The sequence below is a fragment of the Pezoporus flaviventris genome, unplaced genomic scaffold (genome assembly GCF_033815535.1).
Source record: "Pezoporus flaviventris isolate CSIRO_AGI_PZ_B2104156 unplaced genomic scaffold, CSIRO_AGI_Pfla_v1 ptg000031l, whole genome shotgun sequence".
In the NCBI taxonomy this organism is placed as follows: Eukaryota; Metazoa; Chordata; class Aves; order Psittaciformes; family Psittacidae; genus Pezoporus; species Pezoporus flaviventris.
Window position 1 is genome coordinate 11,592,273 of NW_026892579.1, and position 26,160 is coordinate 11,618,432.

Here is a 26,160-nt window from a genome sequence, read left to right on the forward strand (position 1 = left end):
TGGTTGGCGAAGATACGTGAGGACTGGAAGAAAGAAAATGTCACTCCTAACTCCATGAACGGCAATAAGGAGGATGTGGAGACCTATAGGCTTGTCAGCCTCACATTCATCACTGGAAAGGTGAGGGAGAAAAATCCTTTTGAAAACCATTTCTAAATATATTAAGGACTATATATTAGATAGTTCTTTATAATATAATTAATATAATATAATATAATATAATATAATATAATATAATATAATTAATATAATATAAAAGATAGTCCTAATATAATATATTAGATTGAAAACTGGCTCAGCTGTCATGATCAAAGGGTTGTGATCAGTGGCAGAAAGTCCAGCCTCAGGCCAGTAACCAGTGATGTATCAAAAGGGATCCATACCATGTCTCATACAGTTTAACATCTCCATCAATTACCTGTATGGTGGAACAGACTGCATTCTCAGCCAGTGTGTGTGTTACTCAAAGGAGGAGGGGCTGATAAAGCAGAAGTTTGTGCTGCCATTCAGATGGACCTCAACAGGCTGGAGAGATGGGCCAATGAGAGCTTCATGAAGCTGAACAAAGGGATATGACAAGACTGTACCTGAGGAAGAATAACTCCATGCACTAGCCCAGGCTGATAGAATTAACATCAATTTTGATAATGAGATTCTTGCTGATCTAAGTGAGCAGATTCAATGAAGGAATGCAAGGTGTATAGTGTCCAACTTAAGAAATTGTTTAATTATAGCTTTACCAAGCCTAAACCAATTTAAAGCTTTCTTTCACAAAGCTCATCCTGTATATAGCCCTTCTTTTTGTGTAAACCTACTTTTCCAATTTTTAATGTAGCTGATTTCAGATTAAAACCTTAATAGAAGCAATACAAACATGATGCTCTATATTCCTAAACCCCAACTATGTAGAGACATTTCCAGTAAGATGAGCCAGTGTGATAGTTCCTTTGGGTTGATTTTATTATTTTTAATTCTTTTTATTATTATTTGCTGTAGTGATTAGGATTTCAGGCAATGAGTTAAAACAAGGTATTACTACACTGGCAGTCAATCAGATAACTATCACTTCAAAAATCATTTAAGAAGATCTACTTTTTTATTATTTATATAGCTCCATAGTTCATGGTGCTACATAGAACAAATCAAAGACGGGTTCCCTGCCCCCTAAGAGCTTACAGTCTAGGCAAGTACAAGAACAACAGGAGAAGATAACACAGGCAGGGGACAGAGAGGGGTAGTAAATGAAAAGGACAATTACAGTCACATAAAAAGATAGTGTGTTTATCTTTGTGGATACAAACTGGGGAGGTGAGGTGCTTGAGTAACTTTAGTTTTAATTAGAACTATATTTTATAGGAAAGCCAGAAGAGAAGGGTTTTGAAAATAAATTTGATAGTGTCAGAGGTGCTTGTACAAAGGCAGAGAGGCAAGACTGGAAGGGAACAGGACACTAGCATATTTGAGATTGGAAAAAAACAATCTTGGATGTCAGACAAGTCAACCTCAGCAACCCTTTTATCCTCCCTCTGAAAAAATGACAAAAACCACAATTGCTCCTGTACACCTTAACGCGGGTTGGATTCTCATTTTGCCTTTAATATTGTATCAGTACACATTTGGGGACAAAACCTTGATTCCTCTGAAGTAGTTTTGAAACTCCTTTCAAAGTAGTCAGCATTTCAGCCATCATACGTATTTGGAAACTCTAACGTATTTGGAAACTAAGTGAAGTTGTGTCTAAAATACTTTTAATATTTTTCTAATAGCCTTAATATAATAAAAAAAAAATGACTATCACATTATATTTTAATTTTTTGTATGCTGTTAACTCTGCTCATGATTCCTTTTCCATGGAAACGTTTTGATTTTGTAGAATGTCAGGGTATTTCTCCTAATTCTATTTTAGATTTTGGATTTTGGTGGGTTTGTTTTCTTCATACGTTGTGTGTTTTGCATTCTGTTATTTGGGGGGTTTGGAAGACTTTATGGATGAAATCAGGAAGGATTAATGCATGTAATATAAACATGAAAGAAAAGGTGTTTCAAAACCTATACTGAATTCTTGAACTGAAAAATGAGACAGAAACTTCATGAAGTAGTATCTCCTTAATAACCTGCCAGATACTCCCTTGATATGCTTGTATTTGTTTTTATGTAAGAGGAATATTATGAAATGGCTTGCTAATGTGTATAACCAGACAAATCCTCATTTACTATAAAGCTCCACACATCTCTTGATTTCATCCAACTATTTGGCTTAGAATTTTTTACTACCAGTCCTTTCACATTTTCTTATTTATAGATAAGCTAAAGGAGGTTTTGTCATTTATTCTGTATTATCCACATAGTTATTTATTGCTGTATAACCATGCTGAGGCAACTTGAAGATTGAAATTGTGTGTCTTGAGAATTTTTAAGATTATAAACATCTGTCTTCCTTGAAACAGATACAGTAAAAAAAAAAAAAAAAGAAAAAGTCCTGTTGAGTTTTTACCTCAGTTGTCGTCCACCAGGTAGCACCATACATAACTGAGTTATAACTGCTTTAAAAGTCATCTCTAGAGTGACATCCAAGGTCAGAAAGAGAAGCACCTATCATCGTGTCCTGGGAAATCAACAGACTGAGCTATTATTTGAAGCCACATAAGCAGTTATGTACAGATTCTGAATCTTCATGGGCCAGATAGATACTCACTTGATATTATCTGGTGTAGTTCCAGTGATTTTAATGGCATTGTTCAAATCTATGCTATACAAGAATTTTGGAATTTGGAACTAGCCATTCAGAGGCCTATCAAAATGAGGAAGCTTTCTTCAGAATTAAGGATTTCCTTCGCAACAGTGAAAGGAGAAGGAATCATTACATTTTTGGTTTTGAGTACAAAACTTCCAGTAGTATTTCTGCTTTGGGGGTCAACTTTTTGCTAGTAATTTTTCCTCAAGTATCTTATTTTTCTGTGAAACAGGGAGAAATAATTACTAATGCACAACAAAGTAACATTATGAATTAATGTCTGATTCTTTTTTTAAAAGACATTATGCTACTATGAATCTGTGGAGCCAGGCATTTCTAGTCTTGATCTAAAATACAAATCTTCAGTTACTTTCTGTATTTTCCTTAATAATAGAAGCTGAAATTTTCACTGAAATCTTAATTAAGCCACATTACTTTTGGTTTTGGTTTTTTGTTCCTTGGGGGACATTGATCCAGTAAAACATCTGGGACATATTCTGCATTCACACTTACTTTGGCTCACATAAAGCTTAATGAGAATTAGTTATGTGCATCAAGGTGAGAATGGAATCCTGCTTATTTCAACACCCTTAATGGAGAAAAGAAAGGTTTGTTTGAATATAACACAGCATTTTATTACACGATTTTACAAATGTTATTGTAAATCATCACTCAAATGCAATAGCTAGTTTTTGTCCATTCCAAACCACCATAATTAGGAATTTTCATTCTGTTGTACGACAGTTACTTTCTCGCCCTTTGTATTTTAAAGAATTAACTTAAAGATTTGTTATGTAAGTATATTCATTTTCAGAATCTTTGCTGAAGATGTTTTTATCTTATTTATACTTCAGACAAAGATAACCTCTTCCTTGTTATCACATAAATGGGGATGAAGCTCTCATAAATGCAAGAGAATTTGCTTTCTCAGTCCCTGTTCACAACAGAAATGGCCAGCTCAGTCTCTATGAAGATCTATGAGAACTGGGTAGTAGACACAAACCTCCCCTTCTCCCCAAATTTAATTTCTATAATTTGAATGATATATTTTATATTCTTGTGCTAAAAAAGCAGTGAGATTAAATTAAATCCTAGTAAAGAAATGACCTCATTACTCACCAATGACTAATTATCTGTGATAATTTTAGTTTAAGTTAGTTGAACTAATTATTTTCTGTATAAAGACAATCTTCACAATATGTTTGGCTGACATATCATTCCTTCATAGTCCATTCTATATATTTTTTGTTGATATACAAATAAATTTACAGCAGATGGAGGTGCAAGACTCAGCATCTGTAAGGCATTATTTAAAAATGTTATGTCCCGGAGCTTTATATGTCACAGGCAGGACACATGAATTAGCTTTGAAGCAACTAATGGCTCGATCCTGCAAAAACTTATCGCAATGTGTTGTACTGGCTTTCCTCAGGAATCCCAGAAAACTCTCTGGCCATGCCTTTCATGGCAAGAATCAGCAGAACAGGGCCCTAAGCTGAGGCTAAGTACCAGTACTCACACAAAGTATTGTACATATGTTGCTCAAATCACACAGCAAAAACAAAACAACTAAAACTGACATAATTTTAATGCTTTTTTTTTTTTTTAATTCTGTGCATTGGTTTCAAACAGCAAACTGAGTGCACTTTAACTGTTATCACAATCTGGTCAAGAGGTCTGTGTCTTTTACCTTTTACATACAATTGTTCATGACAGCATGTTATCAGCCTAGTGGAAAACAGGGGTGTAGCATGGTAAGCAGTGTTGGTAGTGCACCTATTTTTTATATTATCTAACTTGAAAATATGTCTCTTCTAAGATTCCTTTTTCTTGATAAAAATAGTTTTCACCAAACGTTGGTGGTGCACACGCACTACCATTCATGCTTGGCATCACACCCCTGACAGAAAGACATGTTCTTATTTTGTTGATAAAAAGTATTACAAAAATTTCCATACAAAAACTATTTTCATAGAAATCTTGCATTTCCACAGAAACCTGAACATTTTTTTTTTTTTCGAAAAAAAAAAAACCTGCTCAAGAATTTTGTTCATTTAGTACTGTGACTGTATTGAAAAATGCAGTCCTCTTTAAAGTTCTCCCCATTCACTTCTTTTAGGTGACTCACTACTTCCAATATTAGTGAGAATTCTTCAGGCTCCATTGAGTTCAATTTGAAGCAGGAACAAGGGTTTCAAAACCCATTCAAGCTAAAATGCAAGCCCTCTACGTGTGAAATACAGTGATTCCCACCCCCTCCCTCTTTTCACAATTAAAGAAAAAAAAGTAATCATTTATATCTAAAGGTTGTAAAATACATTCCTTTGTACCAAGGAAATTTTCATTCATCTAAAACTTGGATCAAAATTATGGAATTTTTTCTTCATTTGTTGCTTTTTTTTTTATTTTGGTGGGTTTTTTTGTTTTGGTTTTTTTTTAGATTAAAGTTCCAGCCCAGGTAAATTTAAGTTACTGATTTATTTTTTTAATTATTATTTATTTACTTAATTCAGTGACACAGACAGTCCAAAAAGTAGGTGAGCACCTCATATCTATCCTTCTAATCATGGGATTCATTTTCTTCGCTTTAACATTTCTCCCATCCAGGAAGCTCATATTGCCTGTCCAGATGGTAGTTTCAGTCTACCAGCAGTCACCAACTCTTCTATGCTTGGAAATTCAGAAGAACATATGGTTTCTTGTTCCATTACAGTTCTGACATATTATGCTTACTAAACTCCTTCCATGGTTAGTATCATCTTGGACATTTATTTTCCATCTCCTGGCAACCGTTGAACTTCAAAAGGAACCTGTAATTTCTCACTGAGACTGCATTTGAAACCAGCCACAAAACTCACATGGAACATTCATTCATTCAGAATGGTGGAAACCCATGACGAACAGTGTAACCCCGCATAACTTGATTGATCCATGATGCTTGTGATTCGAGTCTGGCCATTGCAACTGCTGAAATCACAGAGTCTCTAGTTCATAGACACAGCGGCATGAGGTAACTCATTTATTTTGCACAGGTTGCATATTTCCACAGGAAACATTCTTGCAAGGTTGTTTTGAAAAAAGATGACAGTTTGTGCTTGGGGGATTTGGCTTCCCAGCTCTATGCCATGGTTTCTTTACCCGGCAATCTTCTGTCATTAAATGTGTGCATGTTGATAACTTCTTCTGTTTTCACAATAACTGGGGCCTGTGGCTTGTGTTTTAATCGACGCTGACACTTCAGAGACATCCTTAGCTCCTCTATCATGGCACTACAGAAGGACCTCTACAGAGGGAAATAGAGGAAGAAAAGAAAAAAAAAAAAATCAGTGAGAAATGTCTAGCAATAATATCTAGAAGTAGATTCACTTTATTGGCATAGCCTTGTCAGTCCTATAGGTTTCCTTTGTCTCAGTCTGGAGCTCATAGCAAATTTCTGTCTTTTAAATATTCATTGCATAATAATGGAAATGACTTATCAAGCTGTGATGACTCAGTGAATAAATCACCTCCAATTATTTGTCTGTCAGCTACTGACTATAGATGCATATGATACATTCAAAAAAATCAAACAAACTGTTAACATAGCTTAGACTTAGAGGATAGAATCTGAATGCAATATATATTAGGTATTCTGTAAGATCTTCTTTCTCATATTTAAAAGTAATAACTTAATTTCTATATGATTTAAATAGCTGTTCCTCAACAAAACAACAAGCCTTAGTATAGGATGTTTACCTAAATTAATGCTTAAATATGGTTAAAATGCAGTCCAAATTGCTGAAAACTATCATCAAGTCCATTATTTTTAACATCTCCTGTACTGAAACACTTCTTTCGTTATGGAATATCATTTCAGGAGTGTATATTTGAAAAAAAGTTCATCTCTTTTTATGCATATTATTGGAAAATTTTAGCATGTTTTCACTGAAATCTAGGTCCTCAGAACCATTTTTTTCATTTTTCAGTGAAGTAAATTTGAAAAGTAAAATAAAATCTCCCTTAGTCCTTCAATCTGACTTAATTCTCAACTGCTAATAGGGTGCTGAGCAAGCTAGCTTCTCCTCAGTGTGAGAATTGGAGTATGGATGAAATATGGAAGGAAGGAAGAAGAGTCTCAGTTTTGGGATATGTGAATTAACAATTTTTATCATATACTTCAACATTTTCTATCTAATGCAGAAATTTATTAACTGAATAACACATCCCAGAGACCAAGACTCTGACAATTGCTCTCACACAAAGCAAATTTGAGGTATAATGTAGCCCTTTGCGTTTTGCTTTCTTAGTAACTAATGAGGAGAAGGAGATGATCATAGAACCTAGATTACTGAAAATATTTCTTGATAAATGTTAGATTTTGTGTGATTAGCAATAGATCATCAGTCGATATATAATTGCCTGATTTATTTCCTAAATCAAGAACTCTGTTTTATCTGTAAACTGTTACATCACCGTTATTAACACAAACCTCAAGTTTGGAGATGAGATCCAGAAATATTTAAGTACCTCACCCTGCCTAGCTCTTTGGGAACCTAAATTGAAACTGTTTATCAAAACCTGCATTCAGGTTTTCATAAACCTTCCAGGGCTGAAGGCACTCTGAGCAGTAAGGCACTCAGTTTTCCACATTAAATTTTATAGATATGTCATTTGGTGGTAGTAAGTAGAAATTCTGCTAAGCACATTGGTGCTTGGCTTAATCTTGGATCCAGTCAGAATTCAGAGAATTCACACTCAAGTTTTCCATGTGTGTCTTTCAATAGTGTATTCTGCTGAAGGAGCTTTAAGCTTCAATGCTCATCAAATGGCTGCAACATAAAAACATTAGGCCATTTCAAGGTAAAAACACTTGGATTTCCACCTACTGATGCTGTTCCACTTGGTACAGAACTGGTAAACAGGTAGAGCAGGAGAAAGGGAGAGAGAAGAGAACATGGGCTTTTTCTGTACGTTACAGATTAGAGCACACAAGGAAAGGCTTCAGTGGTAGTTACTGCTTCAGTGATGAATTCAACATTTTAATGTAAAATTCTGTAAATAGAAGAGTGCAAACATGAGCTGTCTCAGCCACAGGTTAGAACTGAATCTGAATCCCCCAAATCCTGAACAAACGCCTTTTTTCCTTATCCTTTCCGTGAATAAGGGAATTGGCAGGTGGAAGGAAAAGGTAATCTTTGGCTGTGATACCCTTCATTTCAAACATTCCTTTAAGTCTGAAATAAAGAAATGACATCTACAACTAGGAAATGTTTAAGATTTTAGTACAAAAGAGAGGATAGTCAAGCGCAAGACCTTCGGAGGCCAAATTTCAATTAAAGAATTATAATTTCTGGCAGGCATTTCTAGCTGGAGTGACTTCTTCAATGGACGCACATTAACAATAGCTTTTAAAGATGTCCCAGTGACTGGGTTGACATTCAAGACAGAATTTATAGCTTTTTGAATGAGAGGGCTAAAATTTCTAATTGAATGGTCTGAGATGTAATATGTCAGATATTCATGCATAAGGTATCTTTGCTTAACACTGTGTTGAAAGCAGGAAGCTGTACCTACTTCTTATCCAGCTGTACTTTGAAGGAAAACACTCACTTAGACCTTCTTAGACCTTCTCTTTTTTTTTTTTAGAAAGTGCTTTTACTTAACATCAGAACTGCAGTTATGATTACAAATCTGCAATTAACCCCCAAATCTTTCCAAAGGGTACAATTTAATTTAATATTCCCTAATGGATTAGAGGCTAAATTGCTAATGCTTGCATATCTTGGCATTTTCACTATGTGGGGAACCTAGTACATAGCTCTGGAATTTCACAGGGAATCCACTAAGAAGTAAATGCTGCAACTCTCAGCCTTACACCACCTCCAGACATTACTTGGCTCTCACCTCTGGAACAAAGATCTAAGTGAAATATTCTGAGAAACAGAAACCATCTAAATTTAGATATGGTACATTAGCACTTTAAAATTTTCAAGATTGTGTCCCTTTCTTTGCCAAAACATCCAACACAAGTGCCAAAACAGAGTGACTCCTTTTCAAGATGCATTAATCCACCAAAACCTTTGCAAAGATTTGCAAACGCTTATAAGAGGGTATAAATTTTTAGGTAATATCAGTAGAAACAGGATTACAATCAATAGTCAAGAGGTAAGAAGACACATGCACTCGATGCCAACTTTCTGAAATACCGTTCAAATGAGATTTCATGAAACTTGCCAACACATTTTATCTAAGAATGTTACCTTGATCTGAAAACTTATTAAATGAGAAACGTTGGCAAGACTGACAATATTAAAAAGGCAATTAACAAAATTTTCAGATAGCTATTTTATCTAGAAAATTCATTCACTTTGTGTTTTGAAGTTATTTTGCATAAATTAAGTTCATGGGAACTTATCTGCATATATGGTATTAAAAACATTATTTAATTACTTCATTTACTAAGTTTTACATGTCTGCTATGTCTTTTAAAATATCAAATGTCTGAAAACTATAAACAGTATCAGCTCCCAGACAGTACCATTGTTTTGGCAACTGATCACTGAATAGGAGCAATATTACTTTCCCTCTTGCCCCGCGATTTCAGTCACTGAAATAGTTACGTATTTTAAAAAGATTAATTCAAGGTTATATAAAAGCTCACGGCGTGGATGCTTATTCTTCTTTGCCTTGTATCTGAGAAATATAAGGAAGAATTTTCTCACATATTGATAGAAAATCATGTTCAAAAAAAGGTTTACAAAGGATTAATTTATGTTTGACCTTTATTTAATAGGAATTCTTTTATTGCCTGTTTTCTATTCCAATAAGTGTGCAGACTCCATTTTCTGTAGAGTTAGACTTTGTGCTCTTTTACTGCTTTGGAATAATAAGACATGATTTTTTTTGCGACACATTTTTTGTGACAGATAAATGACATTTTCAGATACTATTTTAGAAAATACAACCCAATGTCTTGATCCTGAATTCAATTGACCATTCAGATTTTTGGGGAAAAAGAGTAAAATGTTTACAGAACATACTGACTCTATCTCAAAACTGTTGTCTATCATGAAATAGAGCACTTTTAGTACATATTACATATGACTGCTTAATTCAAAGAAAATAACCTTTTGCCCCAACTTACCTTCCACACTTCAGGCATGTTATGGAAACATCATTTATAATTGATTTTTCACCCACCCTTACAAAATTGCAAGTTTTCTCCTGAAATGTTACCAGAAAGTAAATATTGCCTTCAAGTCATCTTAAATATAATCAAATAGTAGAAAAGTTGAAGAAAGGCATACAGTTCTCTAAACAATAATGCAAATAAATGCAACTATTTGGTTGCAACAAATTACTACAAAATGTTTAAATAAAGTTGCAATTCTGAGTGGGGAGTTCAAGTGTTCTAAAAAAATTTTAATCAGAACTGCATTTCTTAACCTTTTAACACAGAGCAATTTTGAAAAGCTCATCTCCTTAAGGACAATAAAGAAGCAACTGATACCTCTTTAATTATTTGCCTCAGCTGACAGCTCTCAAATCATGTAGAATCAAGATGATAATTTTGCTAAGCATTACCACTGTTCGTAATCTATTTAGACAGCTTGTGTATGGTTTTACCTTCTGAGAAAAAATGTACCTCTGCATGTATGTATTGATATGAAAGATACACAATATTTAAACTGTTTTCATTATATTGTGTTACATGAAATCAGAAACGTAATTAGAAATTGTATTAGCATTCATTAGACACATAATTGTGAGACTACTACCACAGATTTTGCTATTATCAGCCTAAAAAGAGCAACAAGAAGACAGGAATGACATGCCTGCACCACTCAGCATTTTGATTTAAGTGAATACTATTCAATGTGTTTTAAATATAAAAATCTTCGATCAGTTGCTGATTTATATTTTCTCACATTTTATGAACTTAATATAAAGCTGACTGTCAATATTCAATAAGAATGCAAGATTTACTCAAAAGTTCATTACTTCCAGTCTTGTGTGTCAGATATTATCTGTAGCCTTGTTTAATTTTCTTAAAGCAGTAACAGCAGTAATCCTTCATTGCCTTCTTGTATTATGCATCAGTGTTGTAGCATCTAGTAAGATATATCAGTTAAACTGGTTTTCATCCTCTTGAAGTTAATGAGAACGAATGTACAGCCCTAACCTGACCAGCCCTCCTAATCAGTTTCTGCCATTACATGCCACTCCTCCAGGGGTTTTGAATGTGTATATGAAAAACCTGTTGGTCTTAAACCCCCTGGACACCCTCATGGATCCTAGCAAAATGTTGATTTAGGATCATAAAGAGCTGATCAATTGATGGAATGAAAATAACCTCAGAAAAACAGAAATCATATATACACATATATATCTATACACATAATATGGTTACATTAAAAACAATTTCCCACACTTTTCTGATGTAGTACATTTTCAATCCATACCAAGTATAATGCATAAGTACACCACAGTCTAATTTCACATTAAATAGCAGAACATATCACCAACATATTTTCAATTACAGATTTAGCAATTATTGCTTTTTTGGTAGAAATAGAATGAGCAGCTATTTTAGAAACTTATTTTTAAAATAACTTTTTAATTCCAAAATGTATGGGAGATTTCATTGCCTACTTAAATAAAGACACTAATATCAAGCAAAATGATTTTTTTTTTTTCATAAACTAAGCTTTTCTTCCACTATAAGTCAACCATACAAAGTTAAGACCAGTAGAGTCTTTCCTTACAGCTTGGTGAAACATGAGGTGTTTCACTCTCTAACTGAATTGAATGTTGATTTTTTCAAGGACTTTTCTATCTATTTCATAAAGAGGATCAACAAGCATCTGATGATACTGACCCTTCCTTTGACAAAACAACACTGAAATAATCTTCTGCAGGTTGAAGTGCTCACTGGGTTTTAGAGCTGTGCAGTGAACTTAGATGACATACAGAACCTCATTGCAGGCCACTTCTAGCAGATGTTGTTAGTGTCTCCCACTGGGACGATAAGATCCGAGCTTGCCTTAAATAATTAGTATCCAAAAACACCAATTCAGCCACTCTCAAATTCTAAAATTTATTTCCTGACAAAACAAAATGTACTCTGGGTGGATGACAGAGACTTCTGGTGAAGCAACTCTGAATCCGTTTAAAGTCTTCTGAAACTGTTTAACCTGGTTCCAGTCTGAATGAATCCTGACAGCTACACTAGTTCCCTATGGCTGATGGGGAGCTCCTATCAGTGCAGAAACCTTTTTCAAAGGTGGCATTGTTTAGCTTTGTCAGCAGCCTTTCTGGCCATTTCACTGACTGTGATGTTTTTCTGACTCACCTGTGGACCTAGGCTGGGGCAGATGGAATTGCATTTGTGTGGTTCCACTCTTTCCTCTCAGAGAAATCCCAGAGGATGTCATAGGACAATTGCTCATCAGCCCCGAGGGCACTTTCTCATGAAGGATTCCACAAGGTTTCATCCTGTCATCTCTCCTTTCAACATGTATATGAGGCCACTGAGGAGATAATGAAATAATTTGGGCTGTGGTGTCATCGGCACACAAATGATACAACAGCCCTACTCTCCAGGACAGTGAGAGAAGGATGGTGCAATCATTTTGTGCTTCCAGGACCTGGCTGAAATAGGGGTATGGTGGCACCTTAATCCTGGGGAGTTTAGGTGCTATGTTGGACAAGAGAAGCATTCAGAAGATAATGTCTATCCTCTTATTCAGTTTATCTACGTATCATTCCATTCCACCTCTTGTGAAAGAGGCTTACAGTCTCAAGATTCCTCTAGATTCCTAAATCTGTTTCTGAATTTTCAAACTGGATCAGTGGTGCTAAGTACTATTTGTCACCTATGATTCAGTCAGTGGTAATAATTTCTACCAGCACTAAACTCGTCACCCCAGCTTCCTCCAGGACACACTACTGCAGTCCATTGCCCCTTGACAATGGCTACAAATGGCTGCCAGGTGTTTAATAAGTGCTGATAGCAATTCACATTACTTCAGCCATGTAGCTGCCGCTGAGCAAATAAATAACAACATATGGTACTGCCTGTGTGATTCAGTATGTTGTCCAATGCAATATTTTAATGGTTCTTTGTGTTGCAATCACAGCTGTGCAGGGTATCTTGCTGCATTTCAGCAGAAATTATCCTGATTGTACTAAAATCAGTGACCTGAGGTCTTGATCTCTCAGCCACTGGATGTAAAAGTTCATTCATCTGTTAAATCATTTTTGATCCTAAATCTAAATTAATTCTCTGATTGTCCAAGGAGGATTGGGTTTGTTGATCTACAGGCATGGTGAAAGGAAGTGATGATGATGTGTAATTAATCCTGTGTAGTGTGAATCTATCTGGATTAAAATACTACATATAACACCGTATATTTTTATTTGAAAATAAATATTCCACCCTACAGATTCATTTTAGAAAATATATAAAACCTGTCTTACCTGAGTTCAGCTATATCTAAACAGCTTTTTATAGTTTGCTGAGCTCAAGTCCACTGTACATTATTTATATATAGTTGTACCAGTTTTATAGTTCAGTGTGATAGCATAAACTTAATATAAAAGTTGACATGGCCTCAAATCATATTGAACAGAGAGAGACTATTAGTATTAAATTAATGTCAACAGTTTCTAGACTTTTGGAAACACTATTATAGTCCTATCACACTACATAGTAGCAGAATGGTTAGCATTGGTTTCTCCGTAATATCTGTCAGTCTTCAATATTTTCTCAAGCTAAAAGGCAGCTGAAAGTGCTTGTTATTACTTTGCTGGTTTATACAAAACTCAAAGTAATAAAATCACATGGAGTAAATTGTGTTTACTACTATACTTAGCTATAGTATAGCTGATTAGATAAAAATGCAAAGGTTAATATTTACGTGTTAGAATACCTGTATATACCATATGTTAAAGAATTATATAGGGGAATCCAATAAAAAATTATTAGAGAGACATGAACATTCTGTAATCTGACTTCTTTTTTTTTCTTGAGAATGAAATCTTTTCTTTTTTTTTTTCCAGAGGATTAATATTCATGAAGCTATAGTGAGCCTCCTGAAATCGCATTCTTACATTTGTACTTGTGAAATGAGTCAGTTTTACATACATTTCTAATCTTTCTATTTTTTCTTTAATGATAAATCTTAAGATATTAAAAGTACTTCAGAAACAAAGTTCATTACCAAATAGATATTGGTTGCGATGAAATCAAATATCAAAATAGAGATCTTGTTTTCAATGTTTTATTGTTGCAAATGATTTTTTTAAACACCACAGATTGCTTTTTTTCAACTTTTCACCTTTTCCATTTTTGTGTTTTCATCATTTTTTTTCCTGTGAATGATGGATGTATTTGTAGGTTTGTGAAGTTTGTTTTGGTGGAGCTTTCTTTGGGTTTTTTGATTTGATTTGGTTTGGTTTGGTTTTTTGTTTGGGTATTTTTTTGGTTGTTTTTTTTTTTCCAGATATTTTTTTTTTTTTTAACAGTTTCTTCCATTAAAGAATGTCCTCTAATATGTAGTTAGGTGGTTTCCAAGAGGGCATTTAATTATAATTAATACCTCAAGTACTCTGTACACTTACACACACACACACAAATTAGCCATACAAGTCTGTACATCCACATAGAGTGCTCAAGGGAGTACAGGATGATAGAAATTCACAATTTTACAGCTGCATAACTGCAAAATGCAATGTGCTAAAGCTGGAGAAACATTTCCTTTTATGAGCTGTCACAGCTGCTGCTCCTTTTCCCAGCTAATATTAAAAATTCTGAGGTTACTCCATTACAAAATGTGGCATAACAATACAGACTACATCACTGACTGTACATTTTATAAAAGTTACTTAGAATACAAATCCCAAAGCTTTTACTTTGATCTACCAAGAATGCCCACATTCTTTTTTTCATCGTAGCCTGAGGAACAGGCTTTTCAACTTTAAAATCTTTTGAACTTGCCTCCCCTGGAAAAAAAAAAAATAAAAAAATCACTAAACTGGGATTTATTTTGGGGTTGTTCCAAAACTATCCCAAACAGCAAAAGCTTTTAGTAGTAAGCCATCAGGAATATTCTCAGAATTCCAATAACACTGACATAACTGCATTTTTTTGCAAAGTAATGAAAAAGACTGTAATGAAAACTAATTTAGTAAAATTTGGAAAAGAAACAGCCAACATAAAATATTCTGGTAGAGTAAGAATGGATCCTAAAAATATTTTCATTGCTCATATTTAATTATTATGGTAATGTTGGTTTCCATTGTAAGATAAGAATTAATACATATCCTGTTAATGAAGAAGCACCCACAATATTTCATTACTGATTAACGTCTTGCTGTAAGAAAATTCCAGATAGGACAAGTCACATATATGCATATTGCTCACCTCAATTCTAAAAAGCAGCATTCTAAGACACAACAAATTAATTTATCCTGTTGCAAACAGATTGTAGAAGGACCTTGGCAAATGAACTTATGTTAGCATTTACACTAACTTAGAATCATCGAATCATAGTATCATAGAATAGTTAGGGTTGGAAAGGACCTTAAGAACATCTAGTTCCAACCCCCCTGCCATGGGGAGGGACATCTCACGCTAAATCATATCACCCAAGGCCTCGTCCAACCTGGTCTTGAACACTACCAAGGATGGAGCATTCACAACCTCCCTGGGCAACCTATTCCAGGGCCTCACCGGCCTCACAGGAAAGAATTTCCTTATACCCCATCTAAGCTTCCTCTGTTTAAGTTTTAACCCATTACCCCTTGTCCTATCACTGCAGTCTCTAATGAAGAGTCCCTCCCCAGCATCCCTATAGGCCCCCTTCAGATACTGGAAGGCTGCTATGAGGTCTCCACGCAGCCTTCTCTTCTCCAGGCTGAACAGCCCCTACTTCCTCAGCCTGTCTTCATACAGAGGTGCCCCAGTCCCCTGACCATCCTCGTGGCCCTCCTCTGGACTTGTTCCAACAGTTCCATGTCCTTTTTATGTTGAGGACACCAGAACTGTACGCAATACTCCAGGTGAGGTCTCACAAGAGCAGAGTAGTGGGGCAGGATCACCTCCTTCGACCTGCTGGTCATGCTCCTTTTGATGCAGCCCAGGATACGGTTGGCTTTCTGGGCTGCAAGTGCACACTGCCGGCTCATGTTCATTTTCTCATCAACCAGCACCCCCAAGTCCTTCTCCACAGGGCTGCTCTGAATCTCTTCTCTGCCCAACCTGTAGCTGTACCTGGGATTGCTCTGACCCAGGTGTAGGACCTTGCACTTGGCATGGTTTCATGCCAAAAAAAAATCAAGAAGTAACCATATTTGAGGGAAACACAATCAGGATGTGGCGTCAACTCTATATGTTGACATATACATGATTTTTTCAGCTAAGCAGCCCTTAGCCCCTCATTGCTTCTTGGGAAAGGTGTGGGTCCACTACATTAATAAAACTAGGTTTCAAGAAAACTTCTCAAGCCAAAGCCATCTTCTCCAAAGAAACTATGACCATGATAAGTACAAAGACAAACATTTGCAAGGGTGTCACCAAGAAATACTCTATATGTTCTTGACATTGCCTTCATCAATACTGTGAATTTCATCCTAAAGTTTTCAGCAGTGCACATGCAGTTTCTACCACAGAGCTGATGCTTATGGTAATATCTTATACCTAATCACTATGTGAAGGTGGTATCAAACTGGAAATAATCTCAGAGAAGTCTCAAAAAAACCCCAACAAAACCCAAACCCAAACTCAAACACAAAAATGAAGGAAAGATCAATAAATTCTCAAACTGAGAATCATCAATATATTATGCTAAATATTAATGGTCTTCAAGGTCAATGTTTTCCATGGTCATTATGGTAATAATATGAGGTATACAAAATTTAATGCTTTAAATGAACATAAACCCATAACACACTGAAGCACATCAATAATAAAAAAAAAGGACATAGTAATTGTTTTAAATGGCTTCTATTTCTAATATTGCTTATTCACTGCTCTCTGAGTGCTTGTTAAAATCAAGGAGCAGGTAATTCACCAGCAGAAGCAATTATAAAATGCAAATGACTGGGCATTTATTGTCAAGATTAGCTAGATAAAAAAGGTCTGCTTAATAACTTGTTTACAAGCCGATGACATAATTAGATGGTTGTATCATAAACAATAGAAAAGAATACAAGACTAAAATATTTTCTAAAGGCTGAAATGAAAAAAGCTAATCATTGTGAAATTCTATTAAAAAGTAACAATTAAATTTCCGTCTGAGAAATTAGAAGGCACCACCTTGTGGCTACTTTGCAGGAATGCAGTCAGGATAGTCTGGCCCACCATCTCGTCCTACCCCTTCCTTCTGTGTCAACAAGAAAGTCAAAATTCTGCTTTACACAAGCACAACGCTTTATCCTTCCCAATACTTTCTCTGAAAAAAATCACTGAAACTATGTACTAGGTAGGCTTATAGGGGTTATTTAGCTCAAAATACTCACACAGAATCACACACAGAATCCTAAGGGTTGGAAGGGACCTCAAAAGATCATCAACCCCCCTGCAAGAGCAGGGTAACCTAGAGTACCTCACACAGGAACTTGTCCAGGCAGGCCTTGAATATCTCCAACGTAGGAGACTCCACAGCCCCCCTGGGCAACCTGTTCCAGTGATCTGTCACTCTCACAATAAAGAAATTTTTCCTGATGTTCACATGGAACCTCCTATGCTCCAGTTTACACCCATTGCCCCTTGTCCTATCACTGGACATCACTGAAAAAACTTAGCTCCATCATCCTGACACTCACCCTTTACATATTTGTAAACATTGATGAGGTCACCCCTCAGTCTCCTCTTCTCCAAGCTAAAGAGACCCAGCTCCCTCAGCCTCTCCTCATACAGGAGATGTTCCACTCCCTTAATCATCTTTGTGGCTCTGCGCTGACTCTTTCAAGCAGTTCCCTGTCCTTCTTGAACTGTGGGGCCCAGAACTGGACACAATATTCTAGATGCAGCCTCACCAAGGCAGAGTAGAGGGGGAGGAGAACCTCTCTTGACCTACTAACCACACCCTTTCTAATGCACCCTAGGATGCCACTGGCCTTCTTGGCCACAAGGGCACATTGCTGGCTCATGGTCACCCTCCTATCCACCCCCAGGTCCCTTTCCCCTTCACTACTGTCCAGCAGGTTAACCCCCAACTTGTACTGGTACATGGGGTTGTTCTTGCCAGATTATCACATTACTCAAATGTGTGTTTGGTGTAGACAGCAAATTCAGAATTATTGGCAATCGGAGCAATCAAGGCTTATTTAACTGATGTTTAGGTTATGATTATGTAAGAAAAACTTTGTTGGTGTTATTATTTTAGTATACTCTAAGATTTAATCTAGTATTTTGTATTATGAGAAGCCTATAGCCAAATCTCTCTTTGTGAAACAAACAGGGTACACTGATATGTCTCATTTCACATTATTTGAAGTACTAAACAGTTCAAAATTAGTAAACCGCACATCTTTTTTTTCACAAGCAGACATAATTCTGACCTGCTGTTGGCTCAATGAATCTTGAATTACAGTGGAATTGAATCCATATACTGTTATTTTCATATCCATCAGATCTTGATCTTCTGGAAAATACCTAGTAAATTAGGACACTCATTTTTCAAACAAACTTGCCATAAGTGTCAGTGATTGATAGTCTAAATGTGATATCCAAACTTAACTTTGTTTTTGAAAAGTGTCAATAAAAAAGACATTTCTCTGTGTCTGGAAAGTGTTGTGGTGGCATGAATTCATGTTTCCCAGAAAGACTTCCGCTAGTATCACAGGTTTCCTTTGAATTTTTGAGCATATAGGAGAATAGATGTTCTGAACCACTTTGGTTATAAGATGCAATAGTTATTTAGCAAAGAACACAATTTTATCAGCTGATTTTCTGAGCTCAATTCCTGTCAACATTTCAATCCTCCAACTAGGTTCACACCAGCCAATGTCTCTGTTTACGTGCGCACTCTGGGAGCAGTGTGACACTGAAAACGCTAGAAATACATTTCTGGATTATACACTCTAAATCTGCATTGCCTCCCCACTGGAAGTGCAACATTAATTTTGTATATATCAAAAAGCGGACACACATACAAATATGTCCACTTATATCCCAGGATACTACATATATTCAACAGCTTGGTTGTTAATGTGACCTTTGATCTTCCCTGTTTCCAAATGTTGACAAGCATTATACAAATACCAGAATGGCATTCTGATTCTAGAGGGATGAAACCATAAATATGACCAAAAATAGCCAAGACAGCATTGCTTGCATGGTTTACTCATCCCAGCAGAGGTGATGTAGATATTGGAGACAGACGGTACTGCTTATCTTCGCTTTGGCTGCTGCTACTCCTTCTCCTAGGCAAAGGGGATCTACTATATTTGGGGATGATAGAAGATGTTCATTGGAGGTTTGTGGGTGCAGGACAAGACAGGGTGAAGGGATGATAGGGTAGGCCAAGTGTAGGGATGTTAGCATAATTTTCCTGTTGATTTGATTTCATAAGTAAAGTGCTACTGAAATTTTACTTGTCCCCTGCAATCAGAGTGTGTGGCTGCAGTGGGGAAAGAAGAAGAGGGAAGGAAAGAGATTGGTGGCAAGGAGGAAGGAGAGGAGAGAGACCTGACTGCTTCAGATTCGCTCCTAACTTTTTTAAGTATCTCAGTACTTGATGATGAGACTTTTCTGGCATAAGTACTGTGAAAAGGTCAGATACTTCCAAAAAACAACCACAGGGCTTAGAGAAACAAGTCCCTAATTAGGAAGTTTCTGTTTGTTTCCTCACACAATGGCCAGCAGACTGTTATTGTCACCTAAGATATGCATTCACACTCTGCAAACTGCTGAATTCATGTTACAAGATTATCAAAATAGTGCTGTTTTTCTGAGTGCTTGTTAAAAATCCAGAAAAGCTAAACCAGACTATACTGATGTCCGTAAGAAATCCACATAAGATATCCACATTAGGAATGGATAAAAATTATTGAGAATTACATGGGTTACTTAAGTAACTGATATCTTTTAACTCACAATTTCATTTCAGAAACATAGCATTCCAAGAGTATGTTAACAGAAAGGAATTAGCCTAAAGTATCATAAAGAAGAGGATCTAAATGTTCCTTTAACAATTTAATAAAATGCACCCATGTTCAAACTATGCTTAGGACCTCGTAACCTCACACTGCCTTTGTGCATATTAGAAAAAAAATCTTTTAATATATTTATAAAAGGATGCTTGCATACCAAAATATTGTCTCAAAAGAAGTTGAAACAAATTTAAAATTTTCTAAGTAATGATTCAAGCTACAAAAACTCTCCAGTAGCATCTGGAAAAATAACAATATAAATATAGCTATAGGATTTACTACTGATTTTATTACATTAAATTTACAAATAGAAATATAGAAATTGGTCACAAGCTCCTCAAAAGGAAAAGAAAAAAAGAAAAAGACCTAGTAAAATTTAACAGGTTCTCACAATTTTAAAAAGTCAGAATCTGTCATGGCAATGAAATATAAAGTTTGAATTTAGTTTCAAATATGGATACATACAAATATAAAGATCTATTCATCATGAAAAAATAATATTTCCAACTAAGAATCTCACAAGATATTACTAGTGTTGATACAATTAAAGTATTGTGGTTTTATAAATTGCAAGTACAGAACAAATTAACACTAGAATTTTTAAAACTGATTCAATTTGAAATTACATGACATCATATCAGTAGTAAACCCACAAAAAGAATCCATGCTGATGTAATCTTTTACAGATGCTACCAGGACACTTTGCAAGTATAAACTTCTGTAAAGAACATTTCTACAGAGACATTTTTAGATTTTGATTTTGAGCTACAGTTTGTCTTTTGAAAATCAGAATTATCTGTAGAAGATTGTTTCCCATTACAGTTTCGGATTTCTTCTTCATCCATAAAATTAACTGCAGTGAACTTCCAGGAGTAAAAAGCTGTCTTTTTTCAGGCTTGAATAAGAGGAGAAATAGTCACTTGTCCTGAAATCTGGCTACAATTAAACACATTGAAGACAAATTAAAAGCTGTAAATGTAAGACTTTGGGTACTTTGCTGTGATCCTTTGTTATAAAAGTACTGTACTATATGGTAAACAATCAGTATGCATCACTTACATTTCACTACCAGTATTATTTAAATAAAACATTGATATAAAATAAAATAGGAAAAGACAATATTTACCTTTTCCAACTGGGCATTTTTTTTGGATTTATACAAAAACTCCCCTACTGCCACAAAGACAGACAGCACCAATCCTGCTGCCAACACAATGAAGATTCCTCCAATGTTTTGAACTCCCAAAGCACTGGCCTCTTTACTTTCCTCTTCTGGGCAGCCATTGCCTCTCCACCATTTCTCTTTCATCATGTGGAGCTTGCCCTCCTCTTGCAGCTGAAGAATTGCTATAGTGATCTTGTCTCTGTATGGAGAACCTGAAGAGACCACAGGGAGCATATATTAGATGGAGTTTATTTTAAGGAAAGTTAGTTATTGCTGATAAAAATAAAATGTGATATAATTCACAGGAAGAAGTATATCCTCTACTATAACATTTATTGAAAGGCCATATATATCTCCCCACACTAGTCACACATAAACACAAACCTACCTGTGCACACACGTATAAATAATGCGCACAGACTTTTATCCAGCTGGTGATGCCTGTAAGCCAGGCAACACAATGCAACAAGTGCTACTACACTTAGTCTCTTGGTCTCAAACATCTTCATGTCCAACTATTATATCCAGGCAAATGTTATTCATTTTTCAATTTCCATTAGGCTTTTAATTATGCCACATTATATTTAGTCTAATATACATAAATCCATAGGGTGTTGCTTCATAGCTTGTTACCCTAAAACTAACCCAAGGTCTGATATATAACAAACATTTTATACTATTTATTGAAAGAAGAAACAACAATTTATGCCTCAGGACCACAAAAGGTCTCTATTTGACAGATTGTCAGGCACTTAAGATGCCTTCCAAGTGTGCACTTAATTATTAACAGTACCAGGTAACAATGCATTCAGAAAGATAAGGTTAAGTGTGTTTGGCTAACAGGGATGTAAATTTTTATATTTTAATGTATTTCTTTGTCATAATTCATTATTCTAAAATAATAATTAATTTGTAGGTTTTGAACATTTCAATATTTCAAGGGACAGTTCAAAGGGAAGTATCACATCTTTGCATGTCATCTGCTTTGTCTTTATATAATGCATAAGGAGTTTTCAATGTGTATTTTAAAATCTACATCAATTAATGAAAAATGCCAGTGGAGAAAGTTTTTCTTTTCTGAATGTTAGGGACTAAATCAAATCAGTTAGAAGTGATTTCTGTGTTAAAATTTGTGTAACGTTAAAGGAAAGAACAAAGCCATTATTTTTCTTCTGCTCCCTTGAAAACAGTAACAAAAGATTCCTCGTTAAAGTGGTTAAGTATTAAAAGGGAAAAAAAAAAAAAAAGGCAGATGAAAAGGCATGGCATCCTCTCTTTCATGTCCTATGAATGCAATTCTACAAAGAACTCCTCCTCTTTTTCTGTCATAATAATGCTACTTACTAGCTATAATTTTTAGTGTTTCATTTGGCTGAGTATTAACATATATTTTCATTAACTTGATAACTTTTAAAAAACTCCTCAGCATCCTTTAGAGAAATGCTGCCTATTTGACTACTTCGTGTACTGTGAACAGCTGTGAAGAAGCTGAAGGAATACATACATAGGATATTTTATACTGTTCACAGTCTTGGAAAACATAAATTTTCTTTTGGAATTTCTTTCAATTTATTCTTAGTTTCTTTGATTTCTTCTTACATTTCTTAGCTTATCATGAGAATAAAGCCAACAGCAGAGGGTTGCTGTACCAGCATGGAAGTAAAACATAGAAAGAACCATTAATTACAAATCACTCTGGACTTTTCCTTTATTCCAGAATAAGAGGTGGGAAAAGCTGGCCTCAAAGCACTGAAGCTGCAAGAAATTGTGCTTTTATCATCTATGCTTCAAAAACAGTGATGCTGTGTATTAGGAACTAAACTGTGTTTACACAGGACTACTCTCTTGTGCATACAGGGGCTTAAGTCACACCATTTCAGATGATCCTGATTATGCTGAAACTGCAGAATTCTATACCTGACACATTTCTTCAGGGAGATGGAAGAAGGAAAATAAGTAGTCCACAAGAGCCTGGGGAAGTGTAAGTGCATCCTATAATATCTTGGGATATTTTCAATGTTACACTGCCTGTAAATATTTAACAACAACTGAAATAACATTAGATTCTAAGAAATAATCTTAGAACTAGTTTAAGCCATCTTCTGATCTCACAGGCTGCTTTCTAATTAAATGTATTTGCATTTCATTTCCACACTTTTTGTTGGACTAAATATAGTCAGTACCAACTATTCTTCATGTATTATGTATATATTCTAGGGACCAGATTTGTACGCATACAGTTGTAGTCCATTTGAAGCACTTAAAAAAACGAATGAACTGAGGAATTCATAGACCAAAACCATAAAGTATGGACAAATCCTATCTATAATTAGTTAAACTTATGAGGACTGCATTAGAAGCAAGCAGTTGATAGTGATTTAGTTCAATAGGTCCTTCTCTGGACTTGTTCTAACAGTTCCATGTCCTTTTTATGTTGAGGACACCAGAACTGTGCACAATACTCCAAGTGAGGTCTCACAAGAGCAGAGCAAAGGGGCAGGATCACCTCCTTCGACCTGCTGGTCACGCTCCTTTTGATGCAGCCCAGGATACGGTTGGCTTTCTGGGCTGCAAGCGCACACTGCTGGCTCATGTTCATTTTCATGTCCACTTCATAAGGTTGGCATCAGCCCACCTCACAAGCTTGTTAAGGTCCCTCTGGACAGCATTCCTTCCCTCCAGCGTATCAACTGAACCACACAGCTTGGTGTTAGCAGCAAACACGCTGAGGGCACACTCAATCCCAATATCCATGTCACCAACAAAGATGTTGAACAAGACTGGTCCCAACACTGATCCCTGAGGGACACCACTCGTTACTGGTCTCCAGCTGGACATTGAGCCATTGACCACAGCTCGTTGCATGCAGCCATCTAGACAGTTCTTTATGCACCGAGTGGTCCATCTTTCAAATTGATATCTCTCCAATTTAGAGACAAGGATGTCATGTGGAACAGTGTCAAATGTTTGCACAAGCTCAGGTAGATAACGTCAACTGCTCTACCCCTGTCCATCAGTTCCGTATCCCTATCATAGAAGGCCACCAAATTGGTCAGGCAGGATTTTCCCTTAGTGAAGCCATGCTGGCTGTCACCAACCACCTTGCTGATGCCATCCAGGAGAATCTGCTCCAAGATTTTGCCAGGCACAGAGGTGAGACTGAGTGGTCTGTAATTCCCTGGGTCATCCATTTTCCCTTCTTGAAAGTGGGGGTTATATTTCCCTTTTTCCAGTCATCGGGAGCCTCACCTGACTGCCATGATATTCCAAATATGATGGATAGTGGCTTAGCAACTTCATTTGCCAGCACCCTCAGGACCCGTGGATGGATTTCATCAGGTCCCATGGACTTGTGCATGTTCAGGTTCTTAAGATGGTCTCGAACCAGATCTTCTCCCACAGTGGGCCTGGGATCTTCTTTCTCACAGTCCCCTTGTCTGCCTTCCAAGCCTTGGGTGGTGTGGTCAGAGCCTTTTCCAGTGAAGACCGAGGCAAAGAAGTCATTAAGAGCCTCAGCCTTCTCCAAATCCAGGGAAGTCAGTTCTCCCTCTCTTCCTGAGGGGGCCCACATTGTCCCTAGTCTGTCTTATATTTGCAATGTATCTATAGTTTCCCTTCCTATTACCTTCCACATCCCTAGACAACTTTAATTCTAACTGGACGTTAGCTTACCTAACCTGGTCCCTAGCTTCCCAGACCACATCCCTGTATCCTTCCCATGCTGCCTGTCTTTGCTTCTACCTTTTTTTTTATTTTTTTCCTCTAAGTTTCCTCAGCAGCTCCTTATCCATCCAAAGATGGCCCTCCTGCTGCACTTCCTTCTAGTTAGGATGCAACACTCCTGAGCTTGTAGCAGGTGATCCTTGAATATCAACCAACAGTCGTGGGCCCTCCTGCCCTCTAGGCCTATATCCCATGGAACCTTATTAAGCAGGTTCCTGAAGAGGTCAAAGTCTGCTCTCTTGAAGTCCAGGGCAGTGAACTTGCTGCACGCTCTTCTCACTTTCCTGAGGATCTTGAATTCGACCATCTCATGATCGCTACAACCAAGGCTGTCCTGGAGCATCACATTTCCAACCAGCCCCTCCCTGTTGGTGAGCACAAGGTTAAGCATGGCACCTCTCCTTGTCGGCTCCTCTATTACTTGCAGAAGGAAGTTGTCTTCTACACAATAAAGGAACCTCCAGGATTGCTTGTGCCTGGACATACTGTCCCCCCAACAATATCAGGATGGTTGAAGTCCCCCATGAAAGCAAGGGCCTGTGAGCATAAAGCTGTTCCTATCTGTCTGTGGAGTGCTTCATCCACAGAGTCCTCTTGATCAGGCAGTTTGTAACAGATCCCCACAGTAATGTCCCCCATAGCTGTTCTCCCTTTAACCCTGACCCACAAACTCCCTGTTAGCTGATCACCTATCCCCAGAGTTCCATACTATCTGGCCTATCCCTAACATAAATAGCAACTCCCCCACACTATCTGCCAGGCCTGTCTTTCTTAAAAAGCCTGTAACCTTTCATTCCAACTCTCCAGCCATAGGAACTATCCCACCGTGTTTCTGTGATGCCTATTATATCATATCCCCATAAAGGTGCACACATCTCTAGTTCGTCTTGTTTGTTCACCATACTATGGGCATTTGTATAGAGACATCTAAGCTGAGCTCAAAATGAAGCCAACTCATTGGCTGGAGCTGCTGAAATTTCTCTACATTTCTCCGAGCATTTATCATAGGTGTTGGCAACTGACTGGGTGTGCTGGGATGGAATGATACTCCCCCCCCCCAGCACTTCTAGGTTTAAGCTTTCTTGACCAGCCTGGCAAGCCTCCTACCAAAACAGTTCTTCCCTAGACCAGCTCCACCAGCCCCCCAGTAGACCTGGACTCCCAAATCAAGACCCATGTTCTAAATACCCAAACCCCTGACTATGGCACCACTGTTCTAACCATTTATGAGCCTGCCAGATCCGCCTAGCCTTTTTAAAGTCTTCCCCTTTTGTTCTGGAGAATTGATGAAAAGACAATCCAAGCTCCAGATCCCCTAACCACCTGTCCCAGGTCTCTGTAATCCTTCTAACTATTCTGATATGCTGTGCATATCATTAACACTCACATGGACCACTAGAAA

General features: G+C 36.7%; 1 protein-coding gene across 7 annotated transcripts in view; it reads right to left on the reverse strand.

The window, feature by feature from the left end:
• Positions 1–5,193: 5,193 nt before the first annotated feature.
• GRIK2 (glutamate ionotropic receptor kainate type subunit 2) overlaps positions 5,194–26,160 on the reverse strand; it is a 407,838-nt gene continuing 386,871 nt past the window's right edge. For 5 of the 7 annotated variants that reach the window (XM_061460224.1, XM_061460220.1, XM_061460221.1 and 2 more), the window contains 3 exons: positions 20,997–21,247; positions 12,066–12,243; positions 5,865–6,017 (listed from right to left, as the gene is read on the reverse strand). In XM_061460224.1, the coding sequence (XP_061316208.1) occupies positions 6,004–6,017; positions 12,066–12,243; positions 20,997–21,247 (443 nt within the window). In that variant the 3' untranslated portion in view covers positions 5,865–6,003. Of the gene's footprint in view, positions 6,018–12,065; positions 12,244–20,278; positions 20,807–20,996; positions 21,248–26,160 lie in introns of those variants that run through there. The other 2 variants (XM_061460222.1, XM_061460223.1) reach the window with 2 other exon arrangements.